This window comes from Chenopodium album, chromosome 22 (genome assembly GCF_948465745.1).
Source record: "Chenopodium album chromosome 22, dcCheAlbu1.1, whole genome shotgun sequence".
NCBI classification, from domain to species: Eukaryota; Viridiplantae; Streptophyta; class Magnoliopsida; order Caryophyllales; family Amaranthaceae; genus Chenopodium; species Chenopodium album.
The window spans coordinates 18,398,939-18,416,498 of NC_137855.1; the positions used below are offsets into that span (position 1 = coordinate 18,398,939).

The window sequence follows — 17,560 nt, forward strand, 5'->3', positions numbered from 1 at the left end:
TTTTATTCATTAAATATGGCTAGAATCAGCCAACACATACTCCATTACATCACTAGGGAAATCTTCCATCCAAACTCTAAGACTAGGATAAAAAATACAAGCTTTTGCTAAACCATGGGCAACACAATTTCCAGCTAGATCCCCACACATTGGGCAAATTATTTCAACATTCATGCCCCTTCTAGCAAGGTTATCTCTAGATGCCAGGGCCTCTCTTAACCCACGCCACGCAAATATTTTGATTTTTTGGGGAACCTCGACATTCCAGACTAAATTCCTGTCAAAGGAAATTGCCCCATCAGATGGAGATGCTACATTGTTCATTTGCTCCACAGTGATCAGATCATATGCACTCTTTACCGATAAATTTGCGTCTTTTGTATAATGCCACATCCAACAATCCTTGCTATCAAACATAGGAATAGGGATACTTCGAATCATACTAACCTCTGTCTCAGAGAAAAGGGTGTTGAGCACACTCACATCCCAAGACCTATTACTCCAGAGCTGACGCACATACATAGGGCAGGTAGCATCATCACTTTGGCTCGAAACAGCAGAAAACTCATGGAGTTGAAACCTAGGGGTCCCTCCATATGTGTATAGAGCTGCCATCTCCAATGTTTTTTCTAACACCCTTCTTTAAAACATCACGTGCTCCAAGGATCGACCTCCAAGTGTAGCTTGAGTTTGGATTAAGTTTAGCCTCCATAAAAGTCGAATGAGGGAAATATTTTCCTTTTAGCACCTTAGCCATAAGTGAGTCTTCTTGTGACAGAATTCTCCAGGCTTGCTTGGCCAATAGTGCCTTGTTAAAATTCTTCATATTCCTAAAACCAAGCCCTCCTTGGCTCTTAGGAACATACAATTTCTCCTACGCAACCCAACAAATTTTCTTCTCCTCCTTTTTTTGCCCCCAAAGAAATTGCCTACAAAGTTTTTACACCACATCCAAAATGCTAGCCGGGATTAAGAAGCATTGCATTGCATTGCATACGTCGGAATAGCTTGAGCGATAGACTTGATTAAAATTTCTTTTCCGGCCTGAGATAAGAATTTTTCTTTCCACCCCTTGAGTTTTTTCCAAATCCTGTCTTGAATATTTTGAAAAATCTGTTTCTTTGATCCCCCAATGTACGTTGGAACACCAAGATACTTGTCATGTCCTTCGACAACCTTAAAGGATAACTTCATCTGAAGCGTATTTTTCCATTCTTGCTCAATGTTTCGGCTAAAGGACACCTCCGATTTATCCATATTCAATTTCTGACCCGAAGCAATCTCATAGGTAGAAAGAATCCCAAGAACACTATCAACTTCTTCCGTCGCTCTCACAAAAAGAAGGCTATCATCAGCAAAGAAAAGGTGCGAAATCGGATTAACATGTCTACCAATCTTCACCCCGTGAATGAAATTATGATCTTCCACATCCCTCAAAAGTGTCGATAAGCTCTCCGCACACATGATAAATAGAAAAGGGGAGATAGGGTCCCCTTGTCTAATCCCCTGAGTCGGCTTGAAGATTCTCGATGGTTGTCCATTGACTAGGACATCAAAAGAGGCCGTACTCACACAGTTCATCACCAAACTCACAAACGAGCTAGGAATACCCAATTTCAACATCATCTCTTGCAAAAATTTCCATTCAACTCTGTCATAAGCCTTGCTCATATCTAGCTTGAGGCCTAGATATCCTTTCTTTCCTTTAATTTCCTCTTCTTTCTGAGATAGTGGAAACACTCATAGGCCACTAATACATTATCAGTGATCAACCGGCCCGGAATAAATCCACTCAGCGACTCATGAATAATGTGAGGAAGAACAATTTTCAATCTGTTTTCTAGCACTTTTGTAACAATTTTATACAACACATTACACAAACTAATAGGTCTAAAATCAACAGGAGACTCACATTCTTTCTTTTTCGGAATTAAAATAATGTGAGTCTGATTTATAGAGCCTATGTCCCCATTATTATTCAAAATATTTAACACTTTATCAACTACATCATCCCCCACAATATCCCAAAATTTTTGAAAAAAAATTGCAGACATACCATCGGGCCCGGGGGCCTTTGTAGGGTGCATTTGAAAAAGTGCTTTATGGACCTCCCCGCCAATGAAAGGGGCTGCCAACGTCATGTCTTGTCTCTCATCAATAAGCGGCTTCACCTTATCAATTACAGGTGCAGTCTCTAATATTGGATGTTCGAATCCCCTTACCATCATCTTTTTATATGGACCCAATATTGGATCACGTGGCATAGTGATTTTGGGTGTTCGAATCCCCTTACCATCCTCTTTTTATATGGACCCAATATTGGATCACGTGGCACAATGATTTTGGTCGCTTAAGTAGTGATGAAGTGGCATAATGAAAGATTTAGTAGGAGATGTGGCGTGGTAGACTTTCTTAGTAATGTCTTTTAATATATTAGTATAGATGGAATACAGACAAATTTAATCTTGAATTTTTTTTTTCTAATTAGTGCACTTTTTTCTTTGTTTTTATTTAAGATTTTATTTTTATTTTTATTTTTATTTTTTTTAAAACTGTTCATGTGCAAAACCTCCATTTTCTCATAAATATGAAAAAAAAAATGTATTTATTTACAATATTGTCACTAGATTGACAAAATTTCTCAATAATAAAGATTAACTTTAATTTTCTTCTTAAAATATATTTTAATTGTCGTAATTTTAGTGAAATATAGGAAGTTACATTTGCAGTAATTAAATTAGTGAGCGGAGTAGCGCGAAGGCAGAATTACCTTAGTTCTCTGCATTCACATCCATACAGTCTCATAATCAAAGGCACTCCACAATCAAACCTGGAATTTGGCATGTATAGGATTGTAAATGTTAAATAAAGTTGTGACCCAATTTAGGATAATTTTACAATCAAGTATAGGATTATTTGATTGTAAAATAATCAAATGGTTGTAAGCTGCATTTGAGGTTTTTACCATAAGTATGTTGGAAGTTCTTGGTATAAAACAAGAGTGTTGGGGAAAAATAAGAGAGAGAGAAAAAAAACAAATGAAAGGGGAAAAGTCCCACATTGATTGGGGAGGAAGGTTTTGCCTTGTTTTTATATTGTAGTGCTTTAGCACTACTTAGTTGAGTGAGTTGGAGGTATGTGTTACTCCACACACACGCGCGCGCACGGGGAGCCGGGCCCGGGCGGGTGGGGCTCGGGCCTCGGGACTTGGGGAATGCGATGCGCGGGTGTGGGTCCTTGTTATCTTTTTGGAGAAATTTTATTTCCTTTTTCCTTGTTAAACAGAATATTCCCCAAGTATCCGTTTTTGACTGTTGGGATTTTCTGACTGTTGCGGAAACTAATCAGTCATTAATTCCTTAATTGTAGCTGACTAATTAATTCCTTGTTTCTTTCCTCGGTTGTTGACTGACCAAATTAATCTGGTCATTTTCTTAGCCAGATTCTTCCCACCTTTTATGCTTCCCGTTTTCCTCTTCAACCTATAAATACTTGGCGGTTTTCTCAGCCAAAACACACAACACAATTAGTCTTCTCTCTTCTCTAAAATTATCTAAACACATGATCTTTTCGTTCTGTTTTCTGGGCAAGTATTCTGAGTTCCAGTCGGGTTTGAGAGTGCATATAAACTCCGGCGTCGTGCTTATCCTGGAGGGCGACCGCATTTGTCTACTGCACCGAGAGGTAGCGCGGAATCGTCTTTTAGGTTAGTGGTTCTCCACGACACAACTATTGTCAATTTGGTTCACGCATCAAGAGATAAGTACATTCTGCTTTATTGCTTATTAGTATAACAATCTAAAAGACGATTATGACTTCCAAATTCCTTGTTCCTGATATGTCTAAACTAGAACCTCTTGATGGAAAGAATTATAAACGTTAGGCTATTAGGATGCATTTTTATTTGGAGCAGGTTGATGTTGCATATGTTCTTGATGCTATTGTTGAACCTGTTGATAAAGATGATTTGTCTAAATCTGAGATTAAGTTTTCTAAGGATGATAGAACCTGTAAGGGCATTGTCGTTGCATTATATGTCGAATAGTCTGTTGGATATTTATATGGGTTTTTATCATGCTAAGGATATTTGGGATGCTTTAGAGAAAAAACATGGAACTGATGATGCTGGTACTAAACGTTATTGTGTTAGTAAGTGGTTAAGTTTTTATGTTGTTGATGATAAGCCTATTATTGATCAGATTCATGCTTATGAGAGTGTTTGTATTGATATGGCTGCTGAAGGTCTGTCTAGTTGTGATACTACCCTTGCTATTGTTCTGATTGAGAAACTCCCTCCCTCTTGGAAGGATTTTCGTAACCAACTCATGCACAAAAAGAAAGACCTAACCTTAGAGGAACTTGCTGCCAACCTCAAAATTGAGGAGGAAAACCGTATCAAAGATAAAACCCTTTCTGTTTTTCCTTCCTCTTCTTCTGCCAAAGCCAACCTTGTTGAACCCAAATCAAACAACTAGTCCAAAGCTAAAAACAGTAACCTTAAGCCTAATGGGAAGATTTAGAAGTACAAGTTTAAGGGAATCTGTTATGAGTGTGGTTTGACTGGTCACAGGGCTAAAGATTGCAGAGTCAAGGAGAAGAATGGGCAAAGTCAAGCAAATCTTATTGAGGATTCTGACGTTATTGTTGCTGTTGTTTTAGAAGCTAACTTTACAAGTAATGCTGCTGAGTGGATTGTTGACACTGGAGCTACCAGGCACATCTGCGCCAACAAGGACATGTTCACTACCTATGACAAGGTTGAAGGTAAAATTGTCTTCATGGGCAACTCAGCTTCTGCTTTTATCCAAGGCAAAGGGAAGATCGTTCTCACTCTCACTTTTGGAAAATTGCTTACTCTCACTAATGTTTTGCATGTTCTAGAAATGCACATTAATTTCTGGCAGTTTGCTCATAAAAGCTGGACTGAAGCTCTCCTTTGATTCTGATAGATTAGTTCTTACTCGCAATGGAGAATTTGTGGGGAAGGGTTTTTGTAATGGGGGGCTTTTTACTCTTGACGTTAAAGTTGACACTATGAATAAGAATGCTAGTACTTCTTCTGCTTATATTGCTGAGTCTATTGATTTATGGCATGCTAGATTAGGTCACGTTAATATTGATTCTGTTAAAAGGCTTAAACACTTAAATTTGATTCCAAGTTTTTCTAACACCGATTTTTCGAAATGTCAAGTTTTTGTTGAAGCCAAATTTACTAAGAAGCCATTTAAATTAGTAGATAGACAGACTGAAGTACTAGAACTTATTCATAGAGACTTAGGTGATTTTAATAATCACGAAAGTAGAGGGGGTAAAAAGTATTATGTTACTTTTGTTGATGATTGTTCACGTTTTTGCATGGTTTATCTTCTCAGGTCTAAGGACAAAGCTGAGGAAATGTTCCTCAAATATAAAGCTGAGGTAGAAAACTAGTTGGGCAAAAAGATCAAGAGGGTTAGGAGTGACAGGGGTGGTGAGTACAGCCCTGACACTCTTAAGGCATTTCGTGAGCAACTTGGCATTGTTCATGAGACGACGGCTCCCTATTCACCCAAACAAAATGGTATAGCTGAAAGGAAAAATAGAACTTTAAAGAATATGATGAATTCTATGCTTATTAGTTCTGGGCTTCCTAATAACATGTGGGGGGAGGCTATTCAAACTGCTTGTCATGTTTTGAACAGGGTTCTTAACAAGAAGCTTGACAAGACTCCATACGAAATATGAAATATGAAAAGGTCGAGCGCCAAACCTGAAATACTTGAAAGTGTGGGGGTGCCTAGCAAAAGTAGGCATACCTAGTTTCAAGAGGGATAAAATTGGTCCAAAAACTGTTGATGCTATTTTTATTGGCTATGCTTATCAAAGTGCAGCTTATCGTTTCTTTGTTAAAGATGCTAACAACTCTTATGTAAATGGTCATATCATTGAAGCAAGAGATGCTAAGTTCTTTTAGAACATTTTTCTTTGAAAATGTCTCCTTCTAATGATAGTGAATTGCATGCTAGTAGTTCTGTTAGTTTACCTATTGCTAATGCTCCTATTACTAACGATGATTCTGTTTTGGAGCCAAGGAGAAGCAAAAGGGCAAGAAAGGAAAACAGTTTTGGTCCTGATTTTATTACTTCCTATTTATCTGAATCTTCCTTAATTGATGGTGATTTTGTGCATATTTTTGTTTTGGAAGATGATCCAAGAACCTATGATGAGGCAATGAGGTCAGTTGATGCTGTTTTTTTGGAAAGAAGCAATTGATAGTGAATTACAATCAATTCTCAATAATAACACTTGGGAATTGGTTGAACTTCCTAGAGGTTGTAAGCCCATTACTTGTAATTGGATCTTTCGGAAAAAATTAAAGGCCGATGGATCCATAGACAAGTATAAGGCAAGGATAGTGGCAAGGGGTTTTACTCAAAAGTTTGGCATTGATTATTTTGATACTTACTCCCCTGTTACTAAAATTGCAACCATTAGAACTTTAATTGCTCTTGCTTGCATTTTTGATCTTGTTGTTCATCAAATGGATGTCAAAACTGCATTTTTGAATGGTGACTTGGATGAGGAGATTTACATGGTCCAACCTGAAGGTTTTGTTGTTCTAGGACAAGAGGAAAAGGTTTGTAAGTTAGTCAAGTTATTGTATGGGCTTAAACAAGCTACAAAGCAATGGCATGACAAATTCGATAAGACTATGACTGGTAATGGTTTTCATGTTAATGAAGGTGACTCTTGTGTTTATTTTAAGCAATATAATCATGGTTGTGTACTTATTTGTCTTTATGTGGATGATATGTTGATTTTTGGGACTGACTTGGATCGTGTAAATGAGACAAAACAGTTTTTGAGTTCGAATTTTGAAATGAAAGACATGGGTGAGGCAGATGTGATTTTAGGAGTAAAAATAAAAAAGACTCCAAATGGCATCTGTCTTAATCAGTCACACTATGTTGAAAAACTTCTTAAAAAGTTTGACTCATTTAATGTCGATCCAGTTAAGACTCCCTATGACCTAAGTTTCCGCCTAAAGAAAAATAATGGTATTCCAATTAATCAGTCTTAATATGCTAGAATTATTGGTAGTGTTATGTTTCTTATGAACTACACTAGACCTGACATTGTTATTCTGTTAGTAGGTTGAGCAGGTACACTCATAATCCAAGCAGTGATCATTGGATTGCTCTAAGGAGGTTGCTTAGGTACCTTAAGGGTACTATTGATTGGGGTTTGTACTACTCCAAATTTCTTGGAGTTTTGGAGGGTTTTTGTGATGCCAACTGGGTATCCGATAATGATGAAGTTAACTCCACAAGTGGCTATGTCTTCACCCTTGGGGGTGGAGCTGTATCCTGGAAATCTTGTAAGCAATCTTGTACTGCTGTGTCTACTATGGAATCTGAGTTTATTGCTCTTGAATTGGCAGGTCATGAGACAGAATGGTTGAGGAACATGCTTGCAGACATTCCACTGTGGGGGAAGCCAGCTCCTTCAGTTGCACTTCATTGTGATTCGCAAGCTGCTATTGCTATTGCACACAACCATGCTTATAATGGGAAGAAGAGACACATCCGTCTGAGGCATAAAGTCGTCAGAAATTTGCTGTCTGAAGGGGTGATATCACTGGACTATGTTAAGTCCAAAAAGAACATTGCAGATTCGTTAACTAAAGGCCTATGTAAAAAACTAGTTTTGGAAACATCGGAAGAGATGGGGCTAAAGCCCGTTGTATGAATTGTGAAATAATGAACTCCTACTCACTACGAGTTCAAAGGGGAACATTATGTAATAATTCGGAAGAACATTTTTATTTTTTTGTCCATCTCTAGATGTTTGTTTTGTGCTTTCATACATATGAGAAGGAGGTTGAGCATACGGCTCTTAATGAACCCATATCCATATTTTTGGAGGTGTGTTGTAGCTCACACTTGATGGAGTTCACCTACTTAGGTGTGGAAGTGTGGCCGCTTCATATGAGTATTTCGTGGGCTTATACTCTAGAGCACCTATGACCATCCAGGCTGGACGTATGGCCAGTATAATGCGTCACTTTTATTCGCGGAATTTCAAAATATTATACATGTTCAATTGTGTGGCTCAAAGTGACGGGCCCCTAACTCCCTATTGAGTTCAAGACGAAGGTCACTTGGTAGGTGAGGGATCATAGCTTGATGGCCACTATATGTTAATTCAAGTCGCGAGACATTGACACTTATGCAATTGTTTTGTTTTTGCCCAGAATTCATTTTTCCTTTCTATCTTCGAACATGTGGGGGATTGTTGGAAGTTCTTGATATAAAAACAAGAGTGTTGGGGAAAAATAAGAGAGAGAGAAAAAAAACAAATGAAAGGGGAAAAGTCCCACATTGATTGGGGAGGAAGGTTTTGCCTTGTTTTTATATTGTAGTGCTTTAGCACTACTTAGTTGAGTGAGTTGGAGGTATGTGTTACTCCACAAACGCACACGTGCGCGCGCTGAGCCGAGCCAGGTCGGATCGGGCCTCGGGATTTGGGGTCTTGGGGAATGCGATGCGCGGCGTGGGTCCTTATTATATTTTTGGAGAAATTTTATTTTCTTTTTCCTTGTTAAACAAAATATTCCCCAAGTACCCGTTTTTGGCTGTTGGGATTTTCTGACTGTTGCGGGAATTAATAAGTCATTAATTCCTTGATTGTAGCTGACTGATTAATTCCTTGTTTCTTGCCTCAGTTGTTGACTGACCAAATTAATCTAGTCATTTTCTTAGCCAGATTCTTCCCACCTTTTATGCTTCCCGTTTTCCTCTTCAGCCTATAAATACTCGGTGGTTTTCTCAGCCAAAACACATAACACAATCAGTCTTCTTTCTTCTCTAAAATTATCTAAACACATGTTCTTTTCATTCTGTTTTATGGGCAAGTATTCTGAGTTCCAGTCGGGTTTGTGAGTGCACATAAACTCCGGCGCCGTGCTTATCTTGGAGGGCGACCACATTTGTCTACTGCACCGGGAGGTAGCGCGGAATCGTCTTTTAGGTCAGTGGTTCTCCACGACGCGGCTATTGTCAGTTTGGTTCACGCATCAAGAGATAAGTACATTCTGTTTTATTGCTTATTAGTATAACAAAGTATTGTGTCCATCATGTAAGGTAATTCGCCATAGGTGTAATAGGTGATGCCCATAGTTGTTTAGATTGGAATTGACCTACGGTAGTTTCATCTTTTGAGGCGTTCGTACGCCATGGCAGCCTATGACCTGCAATTTTACACGTAGTTTCTTACTTACCATTTCCATTTGCACTCGCTTGTTCTAGACATTATTCTTATAATTGAAACCCAAAGCCTCTTCTTGTGCTTTACACTAACGTTTCTTAGTTACCACTTCCATTTGCACTCGCTTGTTCGTGACATGATTCTTCTATCTGAAACCCAAAGCCTCTTGTGCTTTACACTTCCATCTTTTGTACGTGTAAACCTATCAAGTGGATAGATGGTAGATTTGGGAGTCCGACGAACTAGGTGGAGGTAGGTGCTCCGGTTGACTCTGGATTGTTGGTAAGTAAATAATCTTAATCATCTTAGTGATTGATTTCCATAGACTATAACAAAATAATAATAACTAGTTTTGCAAAATTCAGAACTTAATAAACTTATTTCATTAATGAAATAATTACTATTACATAAGATCATTCAACAGTGGGCTCCATTGACCGCCATCTAGCTTTCTGCAGGCTGTGAAATTGGTAGCACACTACTTTGTCTAAGTTTAGTGTAAAATTGGCATCAAATTCTGTTCTATATCAGAACGTGTAGCATGGTATTATTGTACAAGAATAATTTATAAACTACCAAACATACACGACATCGCCACATGTTCCTAATATTGGTGCACTCGGGATCTGACCCTTTTTTAGGTTGCACGAATCCTAAACTGGTGTCTTAGGAGTCCTCACCAAGAAGTAGTGCTTTGAGAATAGCTTCATTCATCCCGTCTGCAAAGGGAAACAAATGCCCTGCTCCGGACACCTCATGGTACTGAATCCATGGATGTCTTTGAGCGATGTATCTCTGCAATGTGACAGGTACAAGTGTATCTTCATTACCCTGCCATAGATGCACTGATCCTTGCTTGGATCCAAAGGGATTTGTCAGATTCAGTGGACTAAAATCCCAGCTCCCAAATCCAATCATCATGTCCCGGTATATTGATTCGAATTCTCCTTGTTGCTTCACCTGTCCCTGGAAAGCCACAGATTTTCTTTATTACAATTTATCCTACTATACCAAACAGTTGCTCTGATATCGAGACAAAATATACTATTTACACATCAATCCATTAATCACTTGACCTTCTCACAAACTACATTTCATCTAACTCGATAAATTGCTATATATTTAGCCATGATATGACAGATATCAAAATACCATAGCCAGATTCAGTTGATCAGATATAAGTCAGTTTACCAGTTTGAAACAGATGAAGCAAATTGGCATATATTTTATAATTTCTCTCCTTGCAAAAGTTCTAAGGAAGACAACATGCTAGTAAGCTACATAGTTAAGACTGATGAATATCAAGCAGCAGTTCCAGATTGAATTATAAGCTACATTGTGTATCCAAAAACAAAAGAACAATAAGCATTATGAAATGAGGTCAAAACTGATGGAATGAGCTAACTTACCATATGACCAGTTCCAAGTGAAATAATCTTGGGGATAAGTTCATAATCCTGTCGACTTAGTACAGCTTTTCCAGCAGCGACACTGGAACCAGGAAATAGCCTTTGAGTGTTCCACCAGTAAGTAAGCCAGGGGAAGTAGTAGACAACCCTTTGTGCCCATTGATCCTGAGGTGGCTGTCGTTGAAAGGCTTCATTAGCTAAGTTGTCAGGGAAGCCACTCCACCAGTAATTCACAACTGGAGCTAATAGTGCTGCTCCTGCTAGCCTGCAACAGCATACCAGCAAAAAAAAACCAAAAAGCATTTTTAATTATATTATGATCTTACATTCTAAAACGAACACATGAACATTCAACCATTATCAATGGCCTTTTAAATAATATTCTCAGGCATTTACATTATATAACGGGTTCAATTAAAATAGCTCTTTAATAATCAAAGGCTTTGTTTTGTTGTTCTTTTTTTTTTTTCTTTTTAAAATTATGTTGGTGAAATTTGTGTTTCAATCCATGGTGAATTGGAAATAGCCTCATGCTCATAATTAAGTAATGTACATCACCCTCCATTACATCAGAGTGAGCCACTATGAAGGCATGATGATAATAATAATGATATTGAAAAATTATCTATTCCAATATACTAAGTAGTAGATTTGAATAATCCCAAGGTTTTTTTCTGCATTAATATTGTCAGGGTTATCACTGTCAAATAGTAGCAAATTTTAAAAAACCTAATGTTTTCCAAGGCATTATAAGCTAGCTCAATGTGGGTGTGGGTCCGATCTATCAGAATACGGCCAATAATTCAATGTAATATCAGACTTATCAAGAGGACCTTTACCAATTGAAAATTGATCATTATATAGGTAAGTATTTTGTCAATAGACTTGTACATAGCATTGTTTACTTTCAAGGAAGTCATTCTCACATTCTCACTCTCCAAATTTTCCAGAAGGGAGCAAGCCTACTGCTAACGTCTTAAAAAAGTCAAATTCTAATACCACAATGATGAATACTTTACAAAATGTATAGGAACAGAAATGATTCAAAAAGTTGATGACAGGTAACCTGTAGACTCTGACAGGATGCTACCACACCAAATCATTTTGTAGGTTCTTTATCCCAATTTTGAGGACTTCCAAGAGTTCCAACTCATCAAATGAACCAAACAATTCTTATAATATATTCACTCGATATTATGAACCTTGTAAACGTATAATACTCATAAGCGATAATATAGAAGGCCTGGTCATAGAAAGAACCATACTTCGCTACTTGTGTTAAGATGTATGGAGTGGCTATGTATAAGACAATACCTGTGAGGAATGTATTTGAGGGAACCCCAAACTGTTTGGCCGCCCATGGAGAAACCAATCAGATAAAATTTATCCCCAAGTTTTAACTGGTCGGCAAGATCTTCAATATCTAAAGCAAAGCTTTTAACTGTTCTCTTTGGATCAGGATCACTTTCTCCATAACCTGGCCTATCAAATGACACTATATACAATCCCAACTGTTCAATGACTTCCTGTGAGGGAGAGAAAAAAAAAATTGAAGCTTATGAATGTCTAATATGCCAAATCAATCGAATGAAATAGCGTTTCTTGTCTAGAAGTAAAGAGTGCATTTTATGTGTATTAATGACAAGAAAAGTTCATAACATAATATGCAAATGAATCACAAAAAGAAGTTAAATTAACTTATGTGAATAGTGTCCATAGTCAAAACTTTTCAGCTAAAAAATTTCAGAGGAAGTATCTATTTGTCACATTGTTAAAGAGAAAAATGAGAGAATAAGTGTACAAATTAATAAAACATCAATAATAGGCAAGGGTAGAGACTTTGGAGTTGAGTTATTAAGGTTTAAATATTTTAACTGGGCTGTCCGACCACCTTCTCTAATTTTTTCTTTAAAGTGGGTGCCAAAAAGGTATGTAGGAAGAAAAAAAACGGAGGAAGTATAATTGTAGCTAAGAATCTATTTTTGGATTTTTAAGAGATAAAACAAAAGTGAGTAACAAATGCAAAAGAGATTATGAGGACTAGCCTCAGATACACACTTAGGAGCCGTTTGGTTCATGCCGGGGAATCGAAATGGAATGAACAAAGGGAATGTAGGAGAATGGAATGAACCCCTTTCCAAGTAGTATGTTGTTTGGTTTTCAAAAAACAAAGGGAATCACCACAACCACCACACATCCCCTTTCTTCACTTTTCCGGCCACCAAAAGCCACCCCACAACAACGAAGGGAATCGTCAGCCCTCGGCGCACCTCCCCCACCCCTCGCCGCCCCTCCCCTCCCCAGAAAAACTTCCACCACCCACGCAAAAACACTTTCCCTCCCCTTAAAAACGCCGGCTGATCTTCCCCCCACCCTCGAAACCCTAGCGGCTAGGACCTGCGTTTATCAATCACAACACATAGTGATACATAATGGCGAAAATCATGAAGGACCTGAGTTTACCACAGATGTTCACAAAAGGACCAAGTTGAGAGAGTTCTCCGATTACATGTCATCAAAAGCTAGTCTTCTTTCTAAGCAATGTATTAGTAATTTATTGATAACCAAGGTAGGAGATAAGTTTTTTTTGCTTTACTACGCTGAGATTAGACTAGGCTCTCTATTTGTTTTTCATTCTTGGAAAAACTATTTTCTACCTTTGAGAAAATTGTTTCCACACTTTATAAACCAAATTATGGAAAATGGTCCTGAAAATGTTTCCGTCAAAACAAACGGAGACTATGAATGGAAATCAAATTAAACCCTCACTTGTGATCTAGCCTACTGGGTATGCTACTCAAACTGATGCTCAGAGTTATCAAAGCCAACTAAGAGACACTCCAAGCTTTCTGGAGCTTACCATCTATTGCTCAAACTTAAATAAGCATCATTTCCATTGGAGAGGTAGCAAATTCCAGCTAATTCTCTTCTTCTTTGATCTACAATAACTCACCCTTCAGACCTTTTAAGTCAATTTTAAGGGTATCTTCTAAGTAATATCTCAATGTTTCGAGCTAGTCAAACCTGAGAGTTGACCCTTTAAACAACCACCTACCTACCTAATCCAGAAAGGTGCCCACTATACATGACATGTGGCTTTATGTCACCTTAAAATCAACCAAACTTGAAGCCCCTGAATCTCCAATTATCCTGAAGACTTGATAAAGCATACAGTAAATTCTATGTTATTTGTTTGCAAGAGTGTTGTGCATACCAAAAAGACATAGGCAACACCCGAATGTATCGTTCAAAAAAAAGAGTCAAGTGTGCTTAAGCAAAAGATAACACTGTGTTGATGACCCTGTCCAAAAAAAAAAAAAAGAAAAAAATGTATCGATGACAAAGATGATTCATATTGAAACTAATAATGGTGCTGGATATGATATTCTATTGTTTCATTATGGATTTTTGGAGAAAAAGTCTATTTCATGCTTTTAGTATAAAGATAATATTCTTTGGAAATCCCATATTACATCATTTTTGGAAAGGAGAAAGAATCTTAAATCTATCTATAAGTAAAAAAAATGAATATTGATACATTGGAAACATAAACTGATTAAAAGTTTTTCTTAGGTATGTTAGATAAAAGATAGTACTCCCTAGAGTACATTAGCTCTTTCATTCTCATATACTCTCTACATTTTCATTTTGTGAATGAATTTACTAATATTTTATCATCTCTCTCTTCCTACACCTAGAAATCTCTTTCATTCAATTGGTAAAAACCCCACTAACTCTTGCCTCATCTAATTTTCAATAAAACAACAATTGATACCATTTATCACCTAAATCTCAGTGCAAAGACGAGAATAAACACCTTTCAAAGATGGAGGGAGTATATGAATATTGCTGAAATCTAAATGTTGCAAACTTGCATTTGAAAAAACTATTTTATTTTATTTTATTATTTTTTTTGAGGCAATTTTTTTTTTTTTTATTTATAAAGGGACCATTACCAAAAAAATAAAAAAATTATTCATGTAGCACCAATTTAGATCACATCACAAGAGCATATCAATTCATGTAAGTAGGCCCAACTTATATTCCTCAATGAATTTTTTTTTTCAATTTGCAATTACAAGTTTTCAATAAATTTAAAAGCAAGAAAGAAAGAATAAGGAATTTATATCCTTAGGTAGAAAAAAAACAAAATCAATTACCTTACGAAGGTTAGCTGCAACAACCACATCATGCCTGGAATTGCCAAAACCATGAACAAATACAATTTTAAACTTGGCATTCTCCTTTGGTACACCAATCTCACTGTAGGCCAAATATCTACCATCCCTCAGCTTCACTCTTGGTGCTGTTATGGGCGGTCCACCAGGAAACCCACATATCCTCGGTGATGGTGGCAGGTTAGATTGATAAATACATGTTGCCACTAAGGCAATAAGCAAGATTATTCCAACACTCTTCAACATACCTAAGAATATATTTTGAATTATAAGATGGAAACATGAACAACAATCTTTACTTAATGTTATTCTAGTAGATCGATCAACTTTTAATGTAGATAAATGGCACATACTATGTAAACAAATATCAGCAATTTACGCGATAACCAAAGAAAGACATGAACATTCATCACATAGGATATCAGTAGATTGCAATTCAGTGAATCATACAATTTAAAGATCATATTCAACAGGATTATTTACATAATTTCCATTCTACATGCGGGTGTAAATTATACACTCTATTCATCTCTTGCATTCTTCCACTCAACTATATAAAACATATTATTGACAATATCAGTTAACTTAACCCCCGGATCACAAAGATTAGTACTGTTCCATTAAACAAAAACATTTATTTCTCTTTTTAATTTTAGTTTGTAAAGTACAATTAATAATGAGATTCAACAAGAAATACTCCTAATTTGCCATCTGGGTAGTAACTTAATTTACTCATTATTGAACCCAAATGAACACACAAACAATTAAGAACAATTAATATCAAAATATACCCACAAAATTGAAAAACAGTAAGAGTACAATTTCATTGAATGAGAAAAAAATCAAAAGTAAAATTTGCATGAGTTGATTAAGAAAAGAAGAAACCTTCTCAGAAGCTGGGAAGATGAAAGTTAGTGACAATTTGAAACCAAAAGTAGCGCAGCTGAAGACTTGCTCTGAAGCTTGGTATGATTGTACTGATACAAATCATACAGGAAGAGTATAACTCTGAAGTTTGAATTTGGCAGAAAATGGTAGAAAAAGATAAACAAGTGAATTTGGCAGGGATTTCAATGCTGTTGTTGGTGGGTGAACCGGTATCTAATCCAGGCACACGCCCACACGTATGACACATAATGACGAAGTTTCTATTCTCACTCAATTCGAATTTTATTACTTACTCCATTTTTTATTATCGCCATATTTTATTACTACGAATTTTTTTCACTATTTATATACTGGTATCAACTTTGATTATACTTGTAGATTTTTATGAACGTAATAACAATGTATTTTATCTTAATGATTTCGAGAAGTTTTTGATAATCTTTTGTCAACTTCAACATCAAATCGGATCCTTAGGGTCAAAATGACTCCTAAAACGAACCTCTAAATAACATATTTTTGGCTTGAAAATCAAAGAACTTTTTAAATTCCGTTACATTTAACAGAAGGCTCTTGATACACAGTGGCAACTAGACTTGGCAAATGGGTCATTCGGGTCGGGTATGGGTCGGGTCATTTCGGGTCGGGTCAAGTTCGGGTCAAAAAGTTATCGGGTCATGTTCGGGTCGGGTCATTCCGGGTTTCGGGTTGATTTCGGGTCGACTGAAAATCGGGTCGGGTCGGGTATCGGGTCAAGTTTGGGTCGGGTCAGTTCGGGTCGGGTCAATTTTTGGGTCAACTTTGGGTCGGGTCAACTTCGAGTCGGGTTAGTGCATTGGGAAATATTCTCATATTCAGATGTAAGATTACGGACACACTTGTTGATCAATTAAAAATTTTCAAAATTTCAATTTTAACAAAGTTACAACTTAAAAGTGAAAATTCAAGAGGGAAACAAAATAAAACTTTTAACTTGGTTAAAATTGTGGGAAATTCTTACCCCCAAATGGCTAAAACTCCAAAAGTATTTCATGATGAGGACAAGAGGTAAATTATGAGCGGGAATACTCCCTCCAAATTTCCATAAGTAAAAGGTAAAGTGACTAAATTCTAAAATACAGAAAAACAAAAATAAAAGTAAAAAAATAGGAAGATAAAAAAAATCCTTTAGCTTAAATAGATTTGGGTCAATTAATTCAATTTAATTGCGGTTTTTTTCTATTTCGGTTTGCTAAGGTCAAGTCTTTAACTTAAATAGATTCTGGTCATTTCAGGTATAAGATAATTTTGGTTTAGGTCATTCTGGGTTTCGAGTCTATTTGGGTCAATTAATTCAAGTTAAAGGTCGGGTCAACTTCGGGTCTCGGGTCAACTTCGGGTCGGGTCGTTTCGGGTCTCGGGTCAACTTCGGGTCGGGTCATCTCGGGTCTCGGGTCAACTTCGGGTCGGGTCATCTCGGGTCGGGTCGTTTCGGGTTTCGGGTCTAGGTCGGGTTATTTCCACTTCGGGTCGGGTATGGGTCGGGTCGAGTTGATTCGGGTTTTGGGTCAATTTCGGGTCACTGATTTCGGGTCGATTTTGGGTCATGGGTCGGGTCATTCGGGTCGGGTCATCGGGTCTGGGTCAGGATTGCCAGGTCTAGTGGTAACTAGTAAAAACTGATTTTTGGTTCTTGTATGATGGTAAAATAAAACTATTAAGAGTTGGTAATAAGAAACAATTTTGTATGTTTATTTTTTTATGTAAAAATCAAAATTTCAATTATTTTTTACTAAATATTATCTTTTACAAGGTAAAGTAAAGGGCCTAAGAGTATATTGAATTAATAACAAAAATGTTCGT

The 17,560-nt window shown here is 37.0% G+C and overlaps 1 protein-coding gene across 1 annotated transcript; it reads right to left on the reverse strand.

The window, feature by feature from the left end:
• Window positions 1-9,706: 9,706 nt before the first annotated feature.
• LOC145606341 (uncharacterized) lies at window positions 9,707-15,960 on the reverse strand. The gene is made up of 5 exons (XM_081662352.1): window positions 15,719-15,960; window positions 14,816-15,081; window positions 11,970-12,181; window positions 10,656-10,920; window positions 9,707-10,212 (listed from the first exon to the last, which is right to left on the reverse strand). Exons 2-5 carry the CDS (start codon window positions 15,077-15,079, stop codon window positions 9,913-9,915), a joined length of 1,041 nt encoding a protein of 346 aa, XP_081518478.1. The 5' UTR covers window positions 15,080-15,081; window positions 15,719-15,960; the 3' UTR covers window positions 9,707-9,912.
• Between the last annotated feature and the right edge of the window lie 1,600 nt (window positions 15,961-17,560).